The sequence below is a fragment of the Onychostruthus taczanowskii genome, unplaced genomic scaffold (assembly GCF_017590055.1).
Source record: "Onychostruthus taczanowskii isolate IOZ18803 unplaced genomic scaffold, ASM1759005v1 scaffold74, whole genome shotgun sequence".
Taxonomy (NCBI): Eukaryota; Metazoa; Chordata; class Aves; order Passeriformes; family Passeridae; genus Onychostruthus; species Onychostruthus taczanowskii.
In genome coordinates this window covers 2197469-2218999 of record NW_024505229.1, presented here as the reverse complement: position 1 = coordinate 2218999, position 21531 = coordinate 2197469, and the positions used below count along the sequence as shown (strand labels likewise).

General features: G+C 51.8%; 1 protein-coding gene across 3 annotated transcripts; it reads left to right on the top strand.

Moving 5' to 3' along the window:
* Positions 1-5243: 5243 nt before the first annotated feature.
* Positions 5244-12921, top strand: RBM15 (RNA binding motif protein 15). 3 transcript variants are annotated; one of them, XM_041422758.1, is made up of 2 exons: positions 5244-8217; positions 8536-12921. In XM_041422758.1, exon 1 carries the CDS (start codon positions 5335-5337, stop codon positions 8152-8154), a length of 2820 nt encoding a protein of 939 aa, XP_041278692.1. In that variant the 5' UTR covers positions 5244-5334; the 3' UTR covers positions 8155-8217; positions 8536-12921. The 3 variants fall into 3 exon arrangements, with proteins under 3 accessions (XP_041278692.1, XP_041278689.1, XP_041278690.1); XM_041422755.1 differs by having other exon boundaries at positions 5244-8771; positions 12536-12921; XM_041422756.1 differs by having other exon boundaries at positions 5244-9166; positions 12536-12921.
* Positions 12922-21531: the final 8610 nt, after the last annotated feature.

Sequence of the window (21531 nt, the reverse complement as noted above, 5' to 3'; positions counted from 1 at the left end):
GAATTTTAATCCCTGTCTTTCTCTCCCAACCCCAGGCACCATTGGGAAGAGGAGAGGACCTTGGAGACAAGTCTCTATCACTTGTTGTTAACGTGATGCATTTCTTCTTCAGCCATGGAGCTGTGCCAAGTTTTAGCAGATGTAACTGAAAAATTTCAGATGAAGCTGAAATGTGGCACATTATGGTTTTTTGGTGCACTTTTCTCTCACCTCATGAAGTGATTCTTCAGCTCCTCTGAGCAACCTGGGCTAGTGGAAGGTGCCCCTGCCCAAGGCAGGAGGTGGAAGGAGATGAGCTTTAAGGTTCTCCCAACCCAAACCAGTCTGGGGTTGCATAATCCTATAGACACAACTGGAGATCCAGGAGAGGAGCTGGAGGGTGGGGGGAATCTCTGCAGGGGATGTGGGGGCATCTGATCCAGACTGCAGTGATGCTTTCTTCTTGTACTGGGATATTCTGCTCCCTAAAGCATGCTGGCTGCTGGGTCTCACTCCTCAGTCAAATCCAACTCAGCCTCCAAAACCCTTTCTAGCAGCTCTGGAAGGGAGGTTTTGCTGTCAAACAGTACCACCTTTACAGAAAAACAACTTTTCCAGAGGAAAATCATAAGCCTGAGATTTATCCTTCAGCTGTGTCTCTGTGGGAAGCAGCTGGATCCAGCTGGGAGCAGCAGCTGGAACAAGCCCTGTGACAGATCCACAGATCAGCCATGGCTCCTCCTGCACAAATCTTTGCATCCCTTCTTGTAATCACACCACCCACCTGTGTCCCTCAGCGTCCCCGTGATGATCCACACACACCGAGCTCCTGAGCCACCACAGCTCTGGCTCTGCTGGGTTCAGCTGGTTCCACAGAAGAATCTCAGTTTCAGAAACTCAATGAGTGTTGTGTTCCAAACACAGTTCCTGTCACTCCAAGGTCTGTATTTAAAGATCATGGAGCATCCAATTCTGCTGCTCTCAACATTAGAAGGATTTGGAAGTGTTGGAGTGAGTCCAGAGCAGGCCATGAAGTTGTTGAAAGAACTGGAGTATCTCCACCATGGAGCCAGGCTGGGAGAGCTGGGAATGCTCAGCCTGGAGAAGAGAAGGCTCTGGGGAGATCTTAGAGCCCCTTCCAGGGACTAAAGGGACTCCAGGAGAGCTGGAGAGGGATTTGGGGCAATGGCATGGTAGGACAGGATGAGAGGGAATGGCTTCCCACTGCCAGAGGGCAGGGATAGATGGGATATTGGGAAGGAATTGTTCCCTGTGAGGGTGGCAAGCCCCTGGCACAGGTTGCCCAGAGCAGCTGTGGCTGCCCCTGTATCCCTGGAAGTGTCCAAGGCCAGGTTGGACAGGGCTTGGAGCAACCTGGGATGGTGGAAGGTGTCCCTGCCATGGCAGGTGGTGGCACTGGATGAACTTAAAGGTCCTTTCCAAACCAGTCTGGGATCCTGTGATTCAACATCCACTGGCAGCCAGCTGTTAGTGGGCTTCCCCCAGCCTCAGGATTTGGGCTGGTCCTGTTTAATCTCTTTACCCATGATCTGAATAAGAGGGTCAAAGGCACCATTTTCAGTTCACAGACAACACCTCTGGATCTCCTGGAGGGCAGGAAGGCTCTGCAGATGGATCTGAACAGGTTGGATCCATGGGCTGAGGGTCAACAAGGCCAAGTGCCAGGTCCTGCCCTTGGATCACAACAGCCCCTTGGAACACTCCAGGCCAGGGGCAGAGAGACTGGAAAGCTGGAAAAGGACCTGGGGGTGCTGGTGACAGCTGCTGGACATGAGCCCAGGTGTGCCCAGGGGACAACAAGGCCAGTGGCACCTGGCTTGGGTCAGGCACAGTGTGTCCAGCAGGCCCAGGGCAGTGATTGTCCCTCTGCTCTCGGCACTGCTGAGGCCTCACCTCCAATCTGGGGTCAATTTTGGGTTTCTGATGACAAGAAGGACATTGAGGGGCTGGAGCGTGTCCAGGGAAGGGAACAGAGCTGGGGAAGGGTCTGGAGCACCAGGAGGGGCTGAGAGAGCTGGGAAAGGGGCTCATCCTGGAGCAAAGGAGGCTCAGGGGGGACCTTGTGGCTCTGCACAGCTCCTGACAGGAGGGGACAGCCGGGGGGTCGGGCTGTGCTCCCAGGGAACAGGGACAGGAGGAGAGGGAATGGCCTCAGGCTGGGCCAGAGGAGTCTCAGGGTGGACATCAGCAGGAATTTCCCCATGGAGAGGGTGCTCAGGCCTTGGAACTGCCCAGGGAGGTTTGGAGTGCCCATCCCTGGAGGTGCCCAAGGAATGTCTGGAGGCAGCACTCAGAGCTCTGGGCTGGTGACAAGGTGGGGATCAGGCACAGGTCAGACTCCATGGTCTTGGAAGGCTTTTCCAACCTTGAATGACTTCACAATGAGCCATTCACCACCACTGAAACCCTCCCATGATTTCAGGGTGTCAGAAGATGACAGAGCAGGGACAGCCACAGCTAATTGCCACTGCTAAAACAACCCCATTCCACCCTCCCTGAGCTGGATTAATTCCTGGGAGACATGGGATTTTTGGGGGGTGACACAGAGACGTGAGGGCACTGCACTCAGTGAGGGAACATTGTACCTCCTGATCTGATTTCCAACCACTTGGGCTGGGATTGTCAAACATGGTCCAGAGGAGCTGGCGCATCAGTTTTCCACGGAGCCCTTCCCACTCCAGTGCAGCTCCAGGGAATTCCTCCTCAGGAGCTGCTGGATTTCGATGTGTTTAGATGGCAGACAAGAAGAACAACTAGATAATTCTCCAGTTAGCTCTGGGGGGTGAAAATAGCAATTAGGAGGGTGAAACTGGGATTTGGTGGAGTGAAATTTGGGTTTAGAAGGTGAAACTAAGGGTTTGGAGAGGGAAATTGGGGGTTGAGGGTAAAACTAGGGGTTTGTGGGATGGTGCTAAAGTTTGGAGGGTGAAATTGGGGTTTGGGGGGATCAAACTGGGGTTTGGTGGGGTGAAATTTGGGTTTAGAAGGTGAAACTAAGAGTTTGGAGAGTGAAATTGGGGGTTGGGATGAAACTGAGGTTTGGTGGGGTGAAATTCGGGTTTAGAAACTGAAACTAAGAGTTTGGAGAGGGAAATTGGGGGTTGAGGGTAAAACTAGGGGTTTGTGGGATGGTGTTAAAGTTTGGAGGGTGAAATTGGGGTTTGAGAGGATAAAGCTGCGGTTTGGTGGGGTGAAATTGGAATTTGGAAGTGAAATTGCAGTTGTGGGGGTGAAATTGGAGTTTGGAGGGTGAAAATGGGGTTTGATGAGATCAAATTGGAGTATGATGGGGTGAAATTAGGGTTTGTTGGCACAAAATTAATGTTTGGGTATGGAAGTAGGGGTTTAGGATAAAAATCAGGATCTGGTGGGATGAAATTCGTGCCTGGGGGAAGAAATTGGGATTTGGGATGTCAGGATTAGGGTTTGGGAAAATGAAATGAGGGTTTGGTGGGTGAAATTAGATTATAGGGGATGAAATTAGGATTTAGGGGGTGAAATGAGCGGCTGGATTATGATACTGGGGTTTGAAGGATGGAATAGAAGAGGGTGATATTAGGGTTTGGTGAGCAGATATCGGGGTTGAGGTGTGAAATCGGAGTTTAGGCAGGACAATTAAAGCTTGAGGGATGAATTTTGGGTTTGGGCGGAGAAATGAAGGTTTGGAGGGGCTGACATGAGGGTTTGGAATGAAATTGGGGGTTGGGGGAATCCAGCTTGGTTGTGAAATTGGAGGGTTGAGGGTGAAATTGGTGTTTGGCTGTTGAATTTATGGTTTTATTGGGGGAAATTGGTGTTTCAATTTGGAAATGGGGCAGCAGGGCCAGCAGGGTTGTTGGACCCAACTTTCTCCCCCTTTGAACCTTTCTCTTTCTCACCTCCATTTCCCACAGGCAGGAGGAAGCGCCCAGGGCCCCAGGTGGCAGCGGGATCCTCACAAAATACAGGGATTATAGAGGGATCCTCACAAAATACAGGGATTATAGAGAAATCCTAACAAAATACCAGGATTAGAGGTGCTCCTGCTCCACGGGAGCTGGGATTCCCTGACCCTGAGGCCTCCTTCACCTCAGACCTAACCCAAACTTCTTCCCCATCGCTGAGAACCTCCAACTCCCTAAACAAACATGGCACTGCTGGCGAGAGCGGGAATGTAGCAGGATAACCACTGTGAAGTGAAGCTTTAAATGGGAAATATTTCAAGCGGTTTGCTGTCCCGGAGCAAGGAGTGACCGTGCTCTCAGACAGTCTACGCAGGGTTCCACGGCTCCAGACCCGGCAGAGCAGCGCCCGGCCCCGGGGAGCCGCAGAGAGCTGAGGGGCTGCCGCAGCCGCCGGCAGCGCTGTCCGGCATCCCTGGTGCGAACACGCACAAGGAAACAGGAAGAGGGTGAGGCAGGCACTGAATGCAGCAGAGCTCCCTGCTCTCGCCGCGCGGGGGGTTCAGCCCAGCCCGCTGAGGGCAGGAACAGGCAGCACTGGCGCAGCTCCGCACCGCACCACGGCCTGCCGCGCTCTGAGCCCTCAGCTGCCGCCGCACCGTGAGCTCTGCCGGGGACCGCCCCCCCTCCCCGCGGTGACCAATTAGAGCCAGAAGAAGCCTGATTGATTTTTGTCCTAGCCAATCAGCTCTCTGACTGTTTGCACCCAATCAGACGCCTGGGGACGTTTTCTCGCCCAATGATAAACCAAGAACTGAGTAGGGAGGGGGGGGAGTACTTTTTCGTGAGCGGCGTAGGGATCAGCCAATCATATCAGTTCGATGGGTGGACTAGTGACCAATGAGCAAAGGGGGCGGGGACAGAGCAACTCGCGAGACTTTGTGAGGTACGATGGGAACCCACATTTCAGCGAGAGAGCCAATGGCAAAGGGCGGGGCGGGGCCGCAGAACTATTATTGTAACTGGCAGATAGGAGAGCCAATCAGAAGGCGGAGCTAAGTTCGGCCCAGTGTTCAATGGGCAGCGAAAATCCTCCCATGGTTGAACTGCCACGATTGACAGATAGGACGGTCCAATGAGATCGCCGCGCCCTTTCTAACTGCCCAATGAGCGAGCTGGGCTGGGAGGCGCGCGACGGTGGCAATTCCCGCCCCCCCCGCGGGAGCACGGGTCTGGCTGGCAGACCGACAGCTCAGCGGACCAATGGGAACGCGAAGCGCCAGGACATGGGCGGAGCACCCCCGCGGAGACAGCCAATGGGCGAGGGCGCCGCCCTGGGCAGCCAATGGGCGCGGGGGGGGCGGCGCGCGTTGCCGGCGCGGCTCCCAAGATGGCGGCGGGTGCGTGAGCGGGGCGGTCGGGGAGGCCCGGCGGGAGCGCGGCCGCCGCCGCCATGAAGGGCAAGGAGCGCTCGCCCGCCAAGGCCAAGCGCTCCCGGGGCGGGGAGGACTCGGCGTCCTCCTCCTCCTCCTCGCGCGGCAGCAAGAAGCCGAGCGGCTCGTCCGGCGGAGGCGGCGGCTCCAACGGCGGGAAAGCGGCGGCGGCGTCCGGCGAGAGCAACAGCGGGAGCGGCCGGCGCGGCGCCCACGCGGACAAGGGCGGCCGCGCCGGGAGCCGCGAGTACGAGAGCGGTTCGGCGGCGGCCGCGGGCGGCGGGGGCCGGCACGGCTACAGCGGTAAAACCGCGGAGGCGTCGCGAAGCAGCAGCAGCCGCGGCGGTGAATCGCGAGCGGCCGCCGCCGCCTCGTCCTCGTCCTCCTCGTCGGAGCCGGGCGGCGGCGAGTACAAGACGCTGAAGATCAGCGAGCTGGGCTCGGCGCTGAGCGACGAGGCGGTGGAGGACGGGCTTTTCCACGAGTTCAAGCGCTTCGGCGATGTGAGCGTCAAGATCAGCCGGCTCCCGCCCGGCGCCGGCGCCGCCGACGAGCGCGTGGCCTTCGTCAACTTCCGCCGGCCCGAGGACGCGCGCGCCGCCAAGCACGCCCGCGGCCGCCTCGTGCTCTACGACCGCCCGCTCAAGATCGAGGCCGTCTATGTCGGCGGAGGCAGCGGCCGCCGGCGCAGCAGCCGCTCCCCGGCGCTGCTGGACAAGGAGTCTCCCTACGGCACGGCTGCGGTCGGGGCGGTGGCGGCCGCCGTGCGGCACCCGCCGGCCGGGGCCGCGCAGCGGGCGCTGTCCCCCGCGGGCAGCGGCGGAGCTTTGGGATACCGGGACTACCGGCTGCAGCAGCTCGCCCTGGGCCGGCTCCCGCCGCCGCCACCGCTGCCAAGGGAGCTGGAGAGGGAGCGGGACTACGGTGGCTTCTACGAGGCGCGGGTGCGGCCGGCCTACGGGCTGGAGCGCGTGGCCGGCGTGGCGGCGGCCGGGGGATTCCGAGGAGGAGGAGGAGGAGGTGCCGGAGCGGCCGCTGAGGAGGAGATCAGCCCTGAGGACGACCAGAGAGCCAACCGCACGCTGTTCCTGGGCAACCTGGACATCACCGTGAGCGAGTCGGACTTGCGGCGAGCCTTTGACCGTTTTGGGGTCATCACCGAGGTGGACATCAAGAGGCCGGGGCGTGGGCAGACCAGCACCTATGGGTTTCTTAAATTTGAGAATCTGGACATGGCGCACCGGGCCAAGTTGGCCATGTCAGGGAAGGTGCTGCTGCGCAACCCCATCAAGATCGGGTACGGGAAAGCCACCCCGACCACCCGGCTCTGGGTGGGCGGCCTGGGGCCCTGGGTGCCTCTGGCTGCCTTAGCCAGGGAGTTTGATCGGTTTGGCACGATCCGCACCATCGATTACCGCAAAGGGGATTCCTGGGCCTATATCCAGTACGAGAGCCTGGACGCGGCGCAGGCAGCCTGCACCCACATGCGGGGGTTCCCCCTGGGGGGGCCGGATCGCCGGCTCCGCGTAGACTTTGCCGACACGGAGCATCGGTACCAGCAGCCCTACCTGCAGCCGCTGCCCTTGCCGCCCCCAGCTCATTATGAGCTCGTGGCAGAGGCGGCTGCTTTTGGGGCTCACCGGGGAGCCCCTCCTGACCCTCTGCGGGGGGCCCGGGACAGGACACCACCGTTGCTCTATAGAGACCGTGACAGAGACCTTTATCCTGAGACAGAGTGGGTGCCCCCGCCGCCCCCTGTGCGGGACCGGAGTAATCGGGCCGCTGCCTATGACCCACTGGAAAGCCTGGAGCGCCGCCGGGATGGGTGGTCCTTGGAGCGGGACCGCGGGGAGAGGGAGCTGGGCAGTAGGGATCAGCCTAGGAAACGGAGGCTGGTGGAGGATGGAGGCCGGCACTTGGACCGTTCCCCTGACAGCGAGCGCTCCTCTTCCTCCCGAAAGCGCCACTGCTTGGCCACAACCTCTCCCCCGGACCGCAGCCCCGAGCTTCTCGGAGGCCGGGAGCGTTACAGTAGTGACGCTGAGCGCTCGTCCCGCTTGCTCCTCTTGGAGCGACCTTCCCCCATCCGGGAGTCCCACCGGGGCAGCCTGGAGCGGGGGCAGAACGAAAAGCGCGACCGCAAGAATTCCGCAGAGCGGGAGCGCAAGCATCGCGCCGCCGCCGCCGCCCAGGAGTGCAAAAGTCCGGCCAAAAAGGACGAGCGGGCGGCGGAGGGGGGTGGCGGAGGCTCTCGGCTCAAACCTCCTCCCCAGAAACAGCAGCAGGATGGAACAGCGCAGGCCGGGGCAGCGCCCAAGCTGTGCTTAGCTTGGCAGGGCATGCTCCTGCTGAAGAACAGCAACTTCCCGTCCAACATGCACCTGCTCCAGGGGGACCTCGGAGTCGCCAGCAGCCTCCTCGTGGAGGGAGCGACTGGGGGGAAAGTGGCTCAGCTCAAGATCACCCAACGTCTCCGTCTGGACCAGCCCAAGTTGGATGAGGTCAACCGGCGCATCAAGGTGGCGGGTCCCAACGGATACGCCATCCTTCTGGCCGTGCCCGGCGCCTCAGACAACCGCTCCGCAGCCGGAGCTGCCGAGGCCGCCACCACCTCCACGCAGAGGCCGCTCAGGAATCTGGTGTCCTACCTAAAGCAAAAGCAGGCTGCTGGGGTGATCAGCCTTCCTGTGGGGGGGAACAAAGACAAGGAGAACAGCGGGGTCCTGCACGCCTTTCCGCCCTGCGACTTCTCCCAGCAGTTCCTGGACTCCACGGCCAAGGCGTTGGCCAAATCAGAGGACGACTATCTGGTCATGATCATTGTCCGTGGGGCATCCTAAGGCCCTCGTGTTCTGTTCCCAACCCTGCCTACTCCTCCATGCAGCCCCTCCAGCGTGTGCCAGGTGCTATGGGATACAGCCTTAGCCAGCCCTGTCGTTATTTTAAATAGATCTTTGTTTGTAGGTGACTTTCCCGGGCCGATTTTCTGTTACTACATTTTTCTATAAAGATAGAAGCCAGAGAGGTTGGTTAGGAGTAGAGTGAATAGGATATTTTGAGAATTCCCTATCAGTGGGGACAGCAGGGAGGCTCAGCCTGCTTTGATTTACAGAAAATAGAAAAATAATAAAAACTGGGGTGGGGGGGAGGGGGGGGGAAAGAAAAACTCCTGTCTTCTTAATTTAGATTCATGTCCTTTTTTCATTTCATGTATTTTAAAGCAAGTCCCAAGAGCTCGCCCTCGAGAGAGCTCCAAACTGAACAGACCAGATTTAAAGCACTCAGTGGAAACGGAAAACCATACTTTAATAACAGACTGGTGTCACCTCCTCTTTTGAGTCCTTGAAATTCCGTGTGGGCCTCAGGCCAGGGGCCCTTTGGCCCGCGGGATCCCTTCCCTCGGGAGCCGCAGCGGTTTCCCCGTTGAGTCGCGTGGCTCAAGGTCGACGTTTTTCAGGTGAGCAGCAGCTGCTCTCGGGTACACAGCAGAACACTGAATTCCTTTTTGGAAAGGGATTCCTTTTTTCATCCAGCCCCCCCAGGTGCATGCACTGAAACTGGGCTTTTTAACAGGTGTATTTCCCTGATTTCCCAGTGTATCCCATATGTGCACTTTGGGTTTGTAGCAGTGACTAGGTTGTAGCAGTGACTAGGTGAAGAGCTGAGGACTTTGTTGCAAACCAGGAATGTCTTGTGCTCACTCTGGTGTGCAGGAAACAAGGAGGTGCTTTAAGGAGAACTTGAGTTATATTGTGGGGTTTTGGTTTTACTGCCTTTTTTTGTTTCGTTTTGTTTTGTTTTGCAAGAGTTGCAGGTTCAGTGGGGTCTGGTTCCACAATGCAAACTGAGCAAGTAAGTGCTTCTCTCCAGAGATGCTTTTCATTCTGTGATAATTTAATTACATAAAAGTTCTCATTAACATTTTACCTCTTTGTTAATAGCAAGGAACTGCTGTCTGCTAGGGACTTTTCAGGTACAGTGTGCAGTGGGCATTACATGAGGTTTATCATGGGCACCTGGAGTAAAGTGGTTTTAGCATCTTGGAGAAATATTAAAAATACTCCAAGATGCTGAGGTTTGAGCTCTTGTTCTTGTGATTCAAGGATGAAACAGTTTGCAGGTTGTTTTTGGGGGTTTTTTTTTCCAAAAGAACATAGTTAATTTTTTCTTATTTTTCCCTAATCATTGGGCACTTTTCTCCAGTTGTCTTAGCCACCTTTGGTAATTCAGGCGTTTAGGAGGGGAGAAGGGATCTCAATCCCTGATGCGATCTAACTCCATGATATTCAGTTTAACAACCAAAAGGATGTTGCAGCAGCTTCTAAACTGAAGTGTAAATCTCACTGTATCTCTTTACAGGCCCTAAAATTGTAATCTTGCACTTAAACCCAGAATGTAATCTTGCACTTAGCCATGTTTTCAGGGATTTGGGCAACGGAGAAGCGACGCTGCCTCTCTCGGTCCATGCTCCAGTAGATTCCTTGGATAATTGATACAGGCATGAGTTGATTTCTGTTACAACTTGCATGGCAAAAATCAAATTCAAAGTGTGGAATAGGATGCGATAGGAGACAAAGGAGGAAATGTCTTGAATGTATTTTATGGGTGTAACTGAACTTGCTTGAGTTTCTGTCACAAAAGTAGGAATTTTTGTTACTGCACCACTTGTCAGAGAGGGCTTTGATTCCTTTATCTGCCCAGAATGAGTGGACCCAGCATCCCAAACGTGGTGAACTGAGAATTCCAATGTGGCAGCATCTCTTAAACACAGATTTTGTTTTTTATAGCTGCTTTTCTTTCTAAATGAAAAGGTGAAAGTCTCATTTAATGCTCTTAAATTTGAGAGTAAAATCCAGGATTTCTGGGTTGTCCTTCAATGTGAATGTAAGAGATGGCAGAATTCAGCTGTTCAGCTTACTATTAACAATGAGAATTTTTGGGAATGACACCAGAAATGCAAATCACTGTGTTTAAGAAGATAAAGCGTGTTTACCACTTATTGCAAAGAATGTTTTAATTGGAGCAGGTGCCTGTTGTGTGTCAGCAGGTGAGCAATGCTGCAAGTGCTGCTTGTATTCAGGGGGAGTTTTCTGGGAGATTTCTGTCATCTGACAGAAATCACTTGCAAGAGTTTTCTAGGAAAGACTTGAACAGCTGGGAATTTAAATCTGCCCAAAACCGGGGGGAAAAAAAGCACTAAAGTTTGTGTTGGACACTGAGAGCAGCATTTGTTCCGCTGATCCGCAGCAGGCACCTGCTTAAAAACCCATCAAACTTGGGGTCAGCATAGCTTGTCAAAGCCAGCTTGGTTTGGGAAGCCTTTTGGGAAGAGCATGTTAGGTGCACTTCCATTTTTCCTTGGGAAGTCACGGTGGTTCCACCTGCCACTGGCTGTGAAATTGTGCTGTGCTGGAGGGCGAGCAGGAACAGGCGAGGCCGTGTTTGACTCCAAGTTTTTCTGGTTCCTTATTTAATGGAGCACCTGCTTCTTTGAATCTGGTTCATTTGTGGTTGCTGCTCTGTTTTGTAAGCAAGGATTTTAAACACCCTTTGAGGGTTCTTGTGGCAAAACTTTGAAAGGTTTTTTTTGCTGGCACTGAATTCCCGTGCTGCCATCCCGGCTGGGCGGGCTGTGCTTTCCTCCTTGGTCTGAGGTGTTTCCCATTGGAGTAACTGTCCACTGAAGTTGGCTTAGCCAGGGCTGAAGGTTTAGAAGCCTGTGGGTGATACCACTGTGTGTAGAGCAAACCAGATGTAGCAGTTGTTGGCTCTCTCCTCGTGTCTGGCATTAAGTTGCTCTGGTGAGAGCTCAGTATTCCCTCCCGACCTTGTGTGCAGCTGATGTTCTTCTATTTCATTAGTGTGTTGAATTAGTCTGGAAAAAGGATGTCCTTTTCCTGAATCATTTCATCCTTGTGCTTTATGCTTTGGGGAAAGAACCTCAAATGACTCGTAGTTTTGTTTGAGATTTTAGTTTGTTGTTTATTTTTTTCAATTGGAAACTTTGCGCAACTTCTTGGCCCCTGGCCACTGGCTTTGTTTGCCACGGGAGCACTGAGGTTATCCTCAATCCAGAGGTTTTAGGGGCACAAATACCAACACATCCTTGTCAGCCTCCCAGAGAGAAAAGGGCATTATTGCCAGGCAGACAAGCTTTGCCCTCTCTCTTTTGTTTCCTACAAGGATGTTAAAGATGGACTATTTCAGTGACAATTTCTTGGCCTCTGTGGAGAGCCAACTCTTATCAAGAACGAGTTTTAATTTCTTGTGTGGCTTTGGGAACCCTCTGGTTGATGGTAACTGAGGTGAAAGGCCTGAGGTATTAATGGGGAGGGGGATTGAATCAAAATTGTGAAGACAAGTTCAAAAACTCTGAGGACTCAGGGAAAAATGCCTTGGAAAATGGTAGTTCCTGGCTCAAAGCAAAACAGTGTTGAGGGCAGCGCTCCTGGGGAGTGCTGTGTGCCCTGAGGGGAAGAAACGGTTGCCGTGTGGCTCTAGAGCTTTTGGGGTTCTTTCCCCTTTGTCCCCCTGTTTATTTCTTTATAGCACTGAAGGACAGATATTCCAATGATTGGTAGACTGAACGATGAGGTGATTTTTGTATCAGGCTTAAAGCAGACCGGGTGGTGCAGAGAATGGTTCATTGAATATTCATCTTCCCGCAGTTCTGATTGTGTGAAAACGATGGCTAGGAGATATGACTTGAATAGTAACAATTTTAAATTTTATTGGGTGTGTCTTTGATTTGACCTTTTAATATTGGCATTGTCTGCTGTTAGAACTGCGCAGCAGAGCGAGAGCAAAAGAGCTGTGTAACACTACACTGCATGGTTTTGTTGATAAGTTGCCTTCAGGAAATACCCAGTGAGGAAAGTCAACCGAATTAGCAAGAATTAGGTTGGTTTTTCTCCTGGTTAATGATTTCAATGTGCCCCAACAAATGTTACTGCAAGTTGAGTAATCATCCATACTGTAAGCCTAGTTTTATCCTGGTCCAAAAAGAAGCCCTGCACTACTTGTTTTGCATCTATCCCTAGAAGGCAACTTCATTCCGAGGTTTCATGCCCATGGGTGGTATTGGTGCTTTTTGAAGTCCAAGTAGAATATTCAGAAAGGCCTCGTAGCTCTTTATGTTCATCTGTATAATGTAGGGAGGGGAAAAACCCAAATCTGGTGTACACATTTGTATTGAAATAACGTTTTTTTTCCTCCTGCAAGCAAATCTGGTGGACTGCAGAAGACAACTGCATGGGATACCAAGCTCTAATGGACCTTTGGGAAGAGAAGCTGTGGCTTATGTGGAATTTACATGGGCCTCCTGGTGGAAGAAAGCTTATCTGTTTAGTATTTGTGCATTTTACTAAAATGGCAGCTTTAAAAAAAAAAAAAGTTGTGTATCTGCTATTGTGATGCCAATGCCCGTGTTTTAAGTGGAAAAAAAAAATGACCTCTTTGCTTTGTGCTGTGTACACAAGATTGCTGGAAAAGTAAAGGAATACCCTTTTTATGGCTCACACAGCTTAAAAGTAGCTGTCACTCAAACATGCGCTCACAGTTGAGCTGATTTTGTTTCATTCTAAATAAATTGTTTCTTTTGAGGAAAATGGTTTTTCTGCCTGGAAGTGAATTGACGACAAACGTTTGGCCCCTGTGTTGGCAGCGGAGGGGTTCCTGCTGCTGCTGCCCAATTGAGCTGATAGTTGTGGGTCTTGAGCAAGAAGCAGGGAGAGCACCGACACTTTTGCGTTGATCGACCTGTGGTACCAGTCAGAAGAATTTGTATCTGATGGCCTTGCTGTGGCCCCCGTGTTTGCAGTGAAAAAGGGGTCGCTTGCTGCGTTTCTCCTCAGCGGGACGGGGCGGCGGTGCTGCTGCTGGCACGCAAGAAGCAGGGAAGCACCACCCTGCGCCTCGGAACGGTGGCCAAGTCTGGGGCTTCGCTGGTTGGAAGAGCTGGAGTTCCTGAATTTTAAGTTTCTGATTTATTTTGTTCACCCAACATGTTTGCCTTTAGTTTTGATTCTTGGTTTTTTTTTTTTTAATTTTGAAGAAAAAAAGTTTTGAAATTGCTTTGAATCTTGCACGTAAAACCTTTGCACCAAAATTGCCAAAAGAAAAAGAGAAATGAGTCCTTAAAAGTGTTTAAATGCTGTTAATAAAGCCTTTCCTGCCGTACGCGAGGCGCTCCTCCATCTCCAGGGGCTTTTCAGCAGTTGTGGGTTTAGTGCTGAATGGATGAAGAGTTCCTGAGAGCTGGAGGCGGTAATTTAAACCTTTGCGTGGTGTCTCAGTGCCTTATTTTGACCGGTTTTGAAGCCAGTGGTTCCACACGCCTCGGATGTGCATGTGCCCTGCTCGCGTCCCGGCCCCGCCGCGCGCTCCGTGCAGTCGCTCCCGGTGTAGTGCGGACGGGGAGAGGAACAGCCGGAGGCGGCCCGAAAACGTTGTGTGCTGTAGTTCTCCTGTCCCGGGGGCTCCTGAGCTTTGGAAAGCTGTTCCCGTGCAGGAGCACAACTCCGTGTTTGCTGCGGGAGACTTCGGGGCGCGCCTGAGGACCGCGGCCGTCGAGAGGAAGCTGCCACTGCTGCGTCGTCGGCTTCGGGAGCTGCCGTGCTGTGCTCGTGGTAGAATTCCTGTGACGTGCCATGAAGATACCTTGAACGCTTGCCCTGTTTGCCTTGACACACTTTAACTTCCGTGGATAACCCCCTGCAGCCGGGCAGGAGCTTTGCTAGGCTGCAGATGCCTCTCAGCCGACGGATTGTGCTCTGCAAGGTGTCTGTTCCCGGGGCAAAGCGCTGTGTAAATCCCTAAAACAGGTAAGGCGCTGGAAGAGGTTGGACTGAGTTGTAATGTAAAAGAAGATTGTTCACTTTTTGTTGCCTTGATTGTTAATGCTTACTAATTGTGGTTTCTTCAGTCGCCCTGCTGCTCCACCCGCTCGGGAATGGGGGCGAAGGAGCCAACTCTTGGATGTGCTTCCCTGTTTGTTGGGGAGTCCCGTTAGGAAACGGGGCCGTGCACATAAAGCTACATGTTCTCAGCTTGGCAAGCTGGAGCTGTTATTGTGACTTCATGAACTGCTTGAATTAACACTGCTTTAACCCAGAGTAGTGTTTATAATTTGTATGTGTTGATAAGGAAAGCCAAGCCAATGATTTGGCAAATTGTCTGTGTTTGTGGGATGCGGGTGTAATAATTTAAATGAAACTTTTTGTTGTAAATGGGAGCAATTGTAGATATTGCTGGTTATGAGGGAAGGGAATTTGAGAGGGGAGACTGAGAAGACGCCTTTTCTTCTAGAAGTTGGTGTTTGTAGTTAAAATTCCTATTTTTTGCCATGTATTACTTGTGCTGTTGAGATACAGCCTCTGAATCTCCTTTGAAGTGTTGTACAGTAGGTCTGGGGCTGGGAGCAATAATGGGAGATGTGTTTCAGCCCCTTTGCCTGGGCTGGGGCGTTGATGCTGGCAGGAGATGGGTGATCTGTCAGTGTACCCCAAAAAAGGGGATCTTTTTGGTAAGCTGGTCACCGGCTCAGGTATTCAGGTGTTTGTGTCAGGCCTTGGGCACTATCCCACTTTTTGGGTGTGCTTTGAAGTGACAGTGGCTGTTCCAGAAGAGTTCTGCCTCTCTGAGTCAGATTTCACTGTCTGTTTCACTGGGAGATGGTTCCCTGTCTCCTTTACATCATGCATTTATTCCAGAGACTCGGAGGTATTGTGGGATGTGCTGTGGGATGATTCTCCTGCAGTCACTTTGCCTTAGCAAGTTGTTTTTTGGGTGCTGGGTCTGCCCCTCTGCCTTTTAAAGGGCTTAGAGGGATGCTCCAGTGGCCAGGTAGAGCCAGGCTGTTGTTAAAACCACTCTCTTGGAAGGGTTAAGTGCTCTCTATGCATCATATTAATTTGGCTAATGAGACTTCTGGGGAAAGTGGATTTATAACGAGAACCATTTAATTAACTGCACTGCAGCAGAGAGCAATGCGAGCGGATTAGATGGGAGCAGGTTATTTGAATTCACACATTTTTTTAGAACTGTTCTTTTACCAGCTGCATCTGAATTAATAAGTTTAAAGCATCAGATGGCCCAGATTCTGCTTGTGGCCAATAACAAGCTTGTGTTGGCCTCGTGCTGCTGGTTTACTATGAAATGACAAATGCTCTTGGAGGATATGCTCCCACCTCGTGTCCCGAGGTCTGGGGCAAAGAGTGAAAAGGGTTTGGTCAGACAGGCAGAGCACTGGAAAGGCTCTTGGGCTGCTGGCTTTGTGATTCCCGTTGTGTTTCCTGTGGTTCTTGGCTCGGAGCCCTGTGCCTGAGTGTAATTAGAGCTGCCTTGAGAACTGGGTGAGGTAAACTCCTAAGGCAGAGTGAGCTCTGAGGGACTGGGTCAGTGCACGTGCTGTCATGGGTTTGACAGGAGCCTCCTGCTGCTCATCCTATTTGTCCACGTGCTGGAGGTGCCTGTAGCAGGAGCAGAGAATGTGGATGGTGGCACAAAGGTTGCCTATTTTTTCCCCCTTTGTACCCCGCTCCAGGGATGTATTAATTAAACATTGGAACCCAGGGTGTGGATGCTGTCACACATGCTGCTGGGCTGTGCATTAATGAGTTGCCACCTCCCAGCCCAGCTCTTGGGTTTGAGCTCGTGTGTGTTGTCCCAGGAAGGGGATGGGTGGGATGTGGTGGACTCCACAAAACGAGCAGATGAGCTGTGGATTAATTGTGGGTCACAGCTATTTCATCTCCTTATCTGCCTGCCTTGACCTTCATGCCTAGTTCTGCTATTGCATCTGAAGATTGGGCTGGAGGTTTTTGGCTCTGTTCAGTATTTCCTGTCCCCAGATGCAGCGATAGGTCAGGCCAGGGTTTAGCAATGCACACAGCTTGACCCAGCCCCGAGCTGGCAGCGTTCCCTGGCGTTGCTGCCCTTCGTGCAGGCGAGCACTTGGATCCTGCAGCCAGCCTCTCCTTTCAGATGCATGTGCTGCATTTCCAGGCTTGGAAACTAAAATTGCACGTTTTAGGTATGGCTGGGGACACAGATGTGTGTCTGAGCACACATGAGGGGTGTAGAAGGGTTTGAGTGAAGGGAAGCCAGTGAGGTCTCCCGGGGTGGTTGTTGAGCTGTTTGCCCACGGAGAGATGTCCTTTCGGCCATGGAGGTGTTTGCAGCCCCCTTGGCCAAGGGATTGCTTTGGTCCCTGCCAGCCTGGGCTGCTCCAGCTCTGACCTGGGCAGAGGTTCAGGGCAGGATGAGGTCCTGAACTGCCTGAGCTGCTGCTGTGGGGGCCTGTGGGAGCCGGTGGTGAGAAAAGGGGATGTTGATGTTTCTCATGCTGCTCCTCGGGTGGGTGAAGACAAGGCTGTGAACGAGGACCAGGAGGGACTCTTCATCAGGAACTGGACTGACAGGACAAAAGAGAATGGATTCAACTGAAAAAGGGAAAATTCGGGTTTGATATTGGAAAAAATCCTTTCTTTGTGAGGGTGCTGAGTCCCTGGCACAGGGTGCGCAGAGCAGCTGTGGCTGCCCCACCCCTGGAAGTGTCCAAGGCCAGGTTGGATGGAGCTTGGAGCACCCTGGGCTGGTGGAAGGTGTCCCTGCCCATGGCAGGAGGGGGAACAAGATGAGCTTTAAGGTTCCTGCCAACCCAAAGCATTCCAGGGTTCTGTGATTCTAAAACCTTGTGTTTCACCTGTTCCAGCCCAGCTTTCCCCCCTGGCACTAAGGCACAGCCTGTTCTGAGCCCTCAGGTATCTGAGGGTGCCTTTGCTGTTCCTCGTGGCACTCAGAGCTGCACCCCAAGAGCAGCTTGAGGCTGAGAGAGCCCAGTCCCAGACACCCCATCCCTGTCACCCGCCTTGTGTCAGCCAGGGTGGCTGTGACCCTTCCTAGCTTGTCCAAAGGCTTGAGGGGCTGGAGCTCAGTTTATTGGTTTTTTTGTCCCTAGGGTGCTGTAAAGACACCCTTTGCCTCTTCCTTCCAGAGTACAATCCTGGCTCTATCTTGTCCACGTGAGGGATATCTGTAGGGGAAAGTTTTGCAAAGCTTGGTGGTGGCTTCAGAGGCAAAGTCTGCTTTGGAAAAGAGACTTTGACCCATTAATTACTTCTGGAATTGTCTATTAGAGTGAGCAAGAGCTCCCGTCCTCCTTGTGGTTTCTGCAGGCTGGAAAGTTTTCCCATGAGGATCTCAGCTAAAGCTAAAACTTCTGGGTTTTCAACATCTGCTTTAATTTTTGTTCATTAGAGTCACTGCTAAGTTCCCATGGACTTCAGTGGGAGCCATTACAGTATCTTTAAAGACTCTTGTTATTATTTTCCAAACAACTCCCACCACCTAAGAAGGCTTCCAGCTTCTCAGAAGTGAAACTTTTTAATTCGAGCTCTGGTGAATTGCAGCCTAATAACGCTGTGCTTCATAAACACAGCTGCAGGACATGTTCCAGGCCAGGGGGGAAACCAGCACCAAAAAAAGAGTGTTCCTGTTATCAGTGTGTGTGAGGGCAAGTAAACAGCCCAGACCACGAGGGATCTGCCAAACAGGGGAGGGAAGAACAGCCACGTTTCCTGTTGCTGGAAGGCCCCGATGTCACATCCGTACCCAGCTATTTTAAATTGCTTTTGGCTTTCTTCACGTGGCTTAAGGTGCACACAGGAACCCCAGCAGTGCTGGCAGCTGAAGCACCTTGTCTGGGGTGCTTTTTGTGCTGCCACAGCTGTGGAAAAGCCTCTTGTTCCCCTTGAAAATGGGAACGATGGAGATTTCCCCCTGTGGTTGCTGAGTGCAGAGGAGCAGCTTTGCCTTGCTTTGGGTTCAGACAGGCCCTGGAAGGTCAGAGGAGATCCCGGCGACGGGGTCACCCTCACCCTGCTCAGTGTGGGGCTCCCAGAGAGTCCAGGCAACCCCAGAGCTGGGGCACGGTGGGGAAGCAGCCGGAATAATGCCAGGCCTCGGAGGGAATCTGTCTCATGAAGGAGATAAGCATTGCTCCTTATTACATGATAAACCTCTCTGCGCCCGGTGCCTGCCTTCAGAGGAGCGCTGGGAAAGTCTCAGCCTTGGTGTTCAGCAGGTTGTGTTCTTATCGAGGGCAGAGCCTGACCACAGAGAGTGTGGGGCACCGAGACGGTTGTTTTGTAAAATTTATTTTGTGCTTTGAAATGCCTAAATCCGTGTTCTAGCAGCTGTATCCTGCCTTTCAATGAGGCAGAATACAGAACAGGGAAGGGAAACCTGCAGCTGGTAGCCAGGACACTCGGGGTGTACAATGACCGTATAAATTATAAATCTAGAAATAATATATTTATTATTTATAAATATATAAGTACAAAATAGTATAAAATATTAACAAGATGTGTGAATTAATTAAATAATTATAGAAAACTATATAAAATATAAGTAATATGTATAAATAAAATAAATAATTGTATATTAATGTATAGACGATTATATGAAATTATAAAATATAAATAATATTTGTAGATAAATATTTATATCTAGAAATATTTAAAATTATATAAAATGTAAATAATGTGTATAAATGAATTAAAATAATGTATAAATAATATAAAACAATTCCAGTGGGTGTGGAGGGTGCAGTGTGTTCCTGATGTGAGCTCCAATTGCACCAACTTCCATTCCTTTGACAGACCTGAGCTGAGTCTTAGCAGCTTTTTATCCTGGCATGTGGAACATGCCTTGAAGCAGGTTTAAGACCCAGCAGGTGCCCACCCCACAAATCAGTCCTGCCAAGATGTGGGAGCAGGTCCTGGAGGCTGCCTGGGCTCCTCCTTCAGGATTACACCTGGGAGTAAATCACTGGTAGCAGTGGAGAAGCTTTTCCTTCCAGGAGGGATGGCACCCCTGCAGCCCAGCTCTGTGGATGGCACAAACCCGGGAGTGATCCTTGTCTTGTTGGAGAAGCCACTTCCATATTTTCTTTTTGCTTTTTTAATCCTGTGGTGCTAAAATTAATCAGGATTCAGGGTATCAGTCCTCTGTCTGTCAGTGCTCAGAAAACTAATGATCTAAATGAAGTTTTAAAGTTGGTTTTTTTTCCTCAGAGGAACTCAGGTGTTTTAGCAGGTCTTTGGGGTACAGTGAAAATTGAAGGATGTGTTCTTGAGTTCCTTTGGTCACTCAGATTCCTTCCAGGCAGCTCTGGTTCCCTGCAGGTTGCTGGATCTTTGGAGAATTCTTGAGCGTTTGGTTTCTCTGCACCATGATTTTCAGAAGGTTTTTAAAGCCACGAATCCTGGTTAAAGTCCTTCCAAATGTTGGTTTCCCATCAGGATCCAGCTGGCCATGGCATATTATCCCATGTGCAGGGGATGAGCTTGGGTAGGAAAATGTTCCCCAGGTGACTCAGGGCACAGTGCTGAGGCTGGCATTGCTTTTCCAGGGGGTTTGATTTATTGTGAGTGAAATCTTGGAAAGATCCAGGAGGTTGCTGGTGATTTCTTCCCGGTGCAAAGGCTGGAGATGCTGCCTGTGAGGTGCACAAGGGCTGGAAGGCAGGAGGGATCCAGTTCTCCACTGCCTGCCCAGGGGCAGGAGGGATCCCTGCGAGGCACCACCCCCAACAAAGCATTTTCCATGCTGAGGATCAATTTTAGCCATTGCTGCTGATTTTCTCTACTGCAGATGAGTAAGAGAAGAATTTCCTTTGAAAGGGAAAAATTAAGGGAATGTAAGGTAAATGTAAGGAAATGTAATGGAAATGTTGGGAATGTAAGGGAAATGTAAGGAAAATTAAGGGAATGTAAGGGAAAAATTTTCAGGAATAATTTCCCCATGGAAAGGGTGCTCAGACCTTGGCAGGGGCTGCCCAGGGGGGTTTGGAGTGCCCTTCCCTGGAGGTGCCCAGGGAATGCCTGGAAGTGGCACTCAGAGCTCTGGGCTGGACAAGGTGGGGATCAGGCACAGCTGGGACTCAACAATCCAGGAGGGCTTTTCCAGCCTTAAAGATTCTGGGATTCTGTGAAGGGAGCAGGGATTTTCCCACAAAAGGGATTTTCTAGTCCACTTCAGATTGAAGCTTTTAACCTCATTTGTGTCCCAGCAACCCCTGCTCTTGCATTTCTCCACACATGAACACCCTGTCGTGTTCTGCACAGTGCAAAAACAGCTTTAGGAAGTGATTTGCACCATGGCTTCAGTGGGATGGAAAAACCTTCCCGGGCCAGATGTTCCCATCCTCACTGCTGCTCTCTCTCATGCACGTGGTGTATCCTGCAGTAAATAAATGCCTTTGGTTTTCAGAGCTGCCAGGGGAACTGAACCATCTGTTCTGTGCTTGCCTTCCCAGCGCCAGGTGTGAGCAGAGAAGTGTTTGACCACCAGCCTGAGCCTGCTCAGTGGAAAAACAAAGATTTGAAGACTCTTCACACCCCTCCCAGCCCGCTGGCAGGATGGTGCAGGGCTCCTGGGAGGAGTTTCTCGTTGTGGGCATTGGTTTCCTCAGCAATTTTGGATAAACAAGAGGTAATTGTGGCTGGAGAAAGGTGCTTTGCCTGTGCAGGATTATTCTGGGGACAAATAAAGGCTGGTGGTGCCCATCCACGGGCTGGGATGTGGGAAATGGGAGCTCCTGAGCTGTGTGCTCCTCTGCAGAAGGAAAGAGGGGGAGACAAGGGCTCCAATTTTGCTAAATAAGAGTAAGGAATTGGTGACATATTGGTCTGATGGAGAGAGGGCAGGATTCTCATTAAGATCCTGCAGGTTTGGAGGGGAGCTTTGTTGGAACAGATGGGGTGGGAGGTGTGGACACCACATCCTGCCAAGTTGTTTCTTGGTGGCAGAAGAGGTGAAAATATCACAGGGCTTGTGTTGAAAGGAGGAAGGTGTTGAGCAGAGGCTTCGTTTACAGGGAGAGGGAGAGAGCAGAGCCTAAAAGGTGTTGGAATTGTGTAGAGTGGGAGCAGCAGGGTGAGGAGCTGCTGGGTGGCTCTTTCCATCCCCACAGAGCTTTAGTCCTGCTCTGTTAAAAGCCAGAAGCACAGTTGCTCTGAGGGAGATGCTGAAAACACCTAAAATCCTAAAATGCCTTCCAGAAAGAAATGCTAAAATCCTAAAGCTTTAGGATTGGAAAACCTCCCACGTGGTTCCTGTTACAGCAGCAAACCAAAGCTGCTGGTAATGTTTGAGTTGGTGAGAGTGAGGAACTTTATTGTTTCACGAGGTGAAAACTCAATTTTTTTAAAATG

Excerpts from the sequence above, each read along its gene's own strand:
- RBM15 (XM_041422758.1), top strand. The coding sequence starts at position 5,335 with ATGAAGGGCAAGGAGCGCTCGCCCGCCAAGGCCAAGCGCTCCCGGGGC.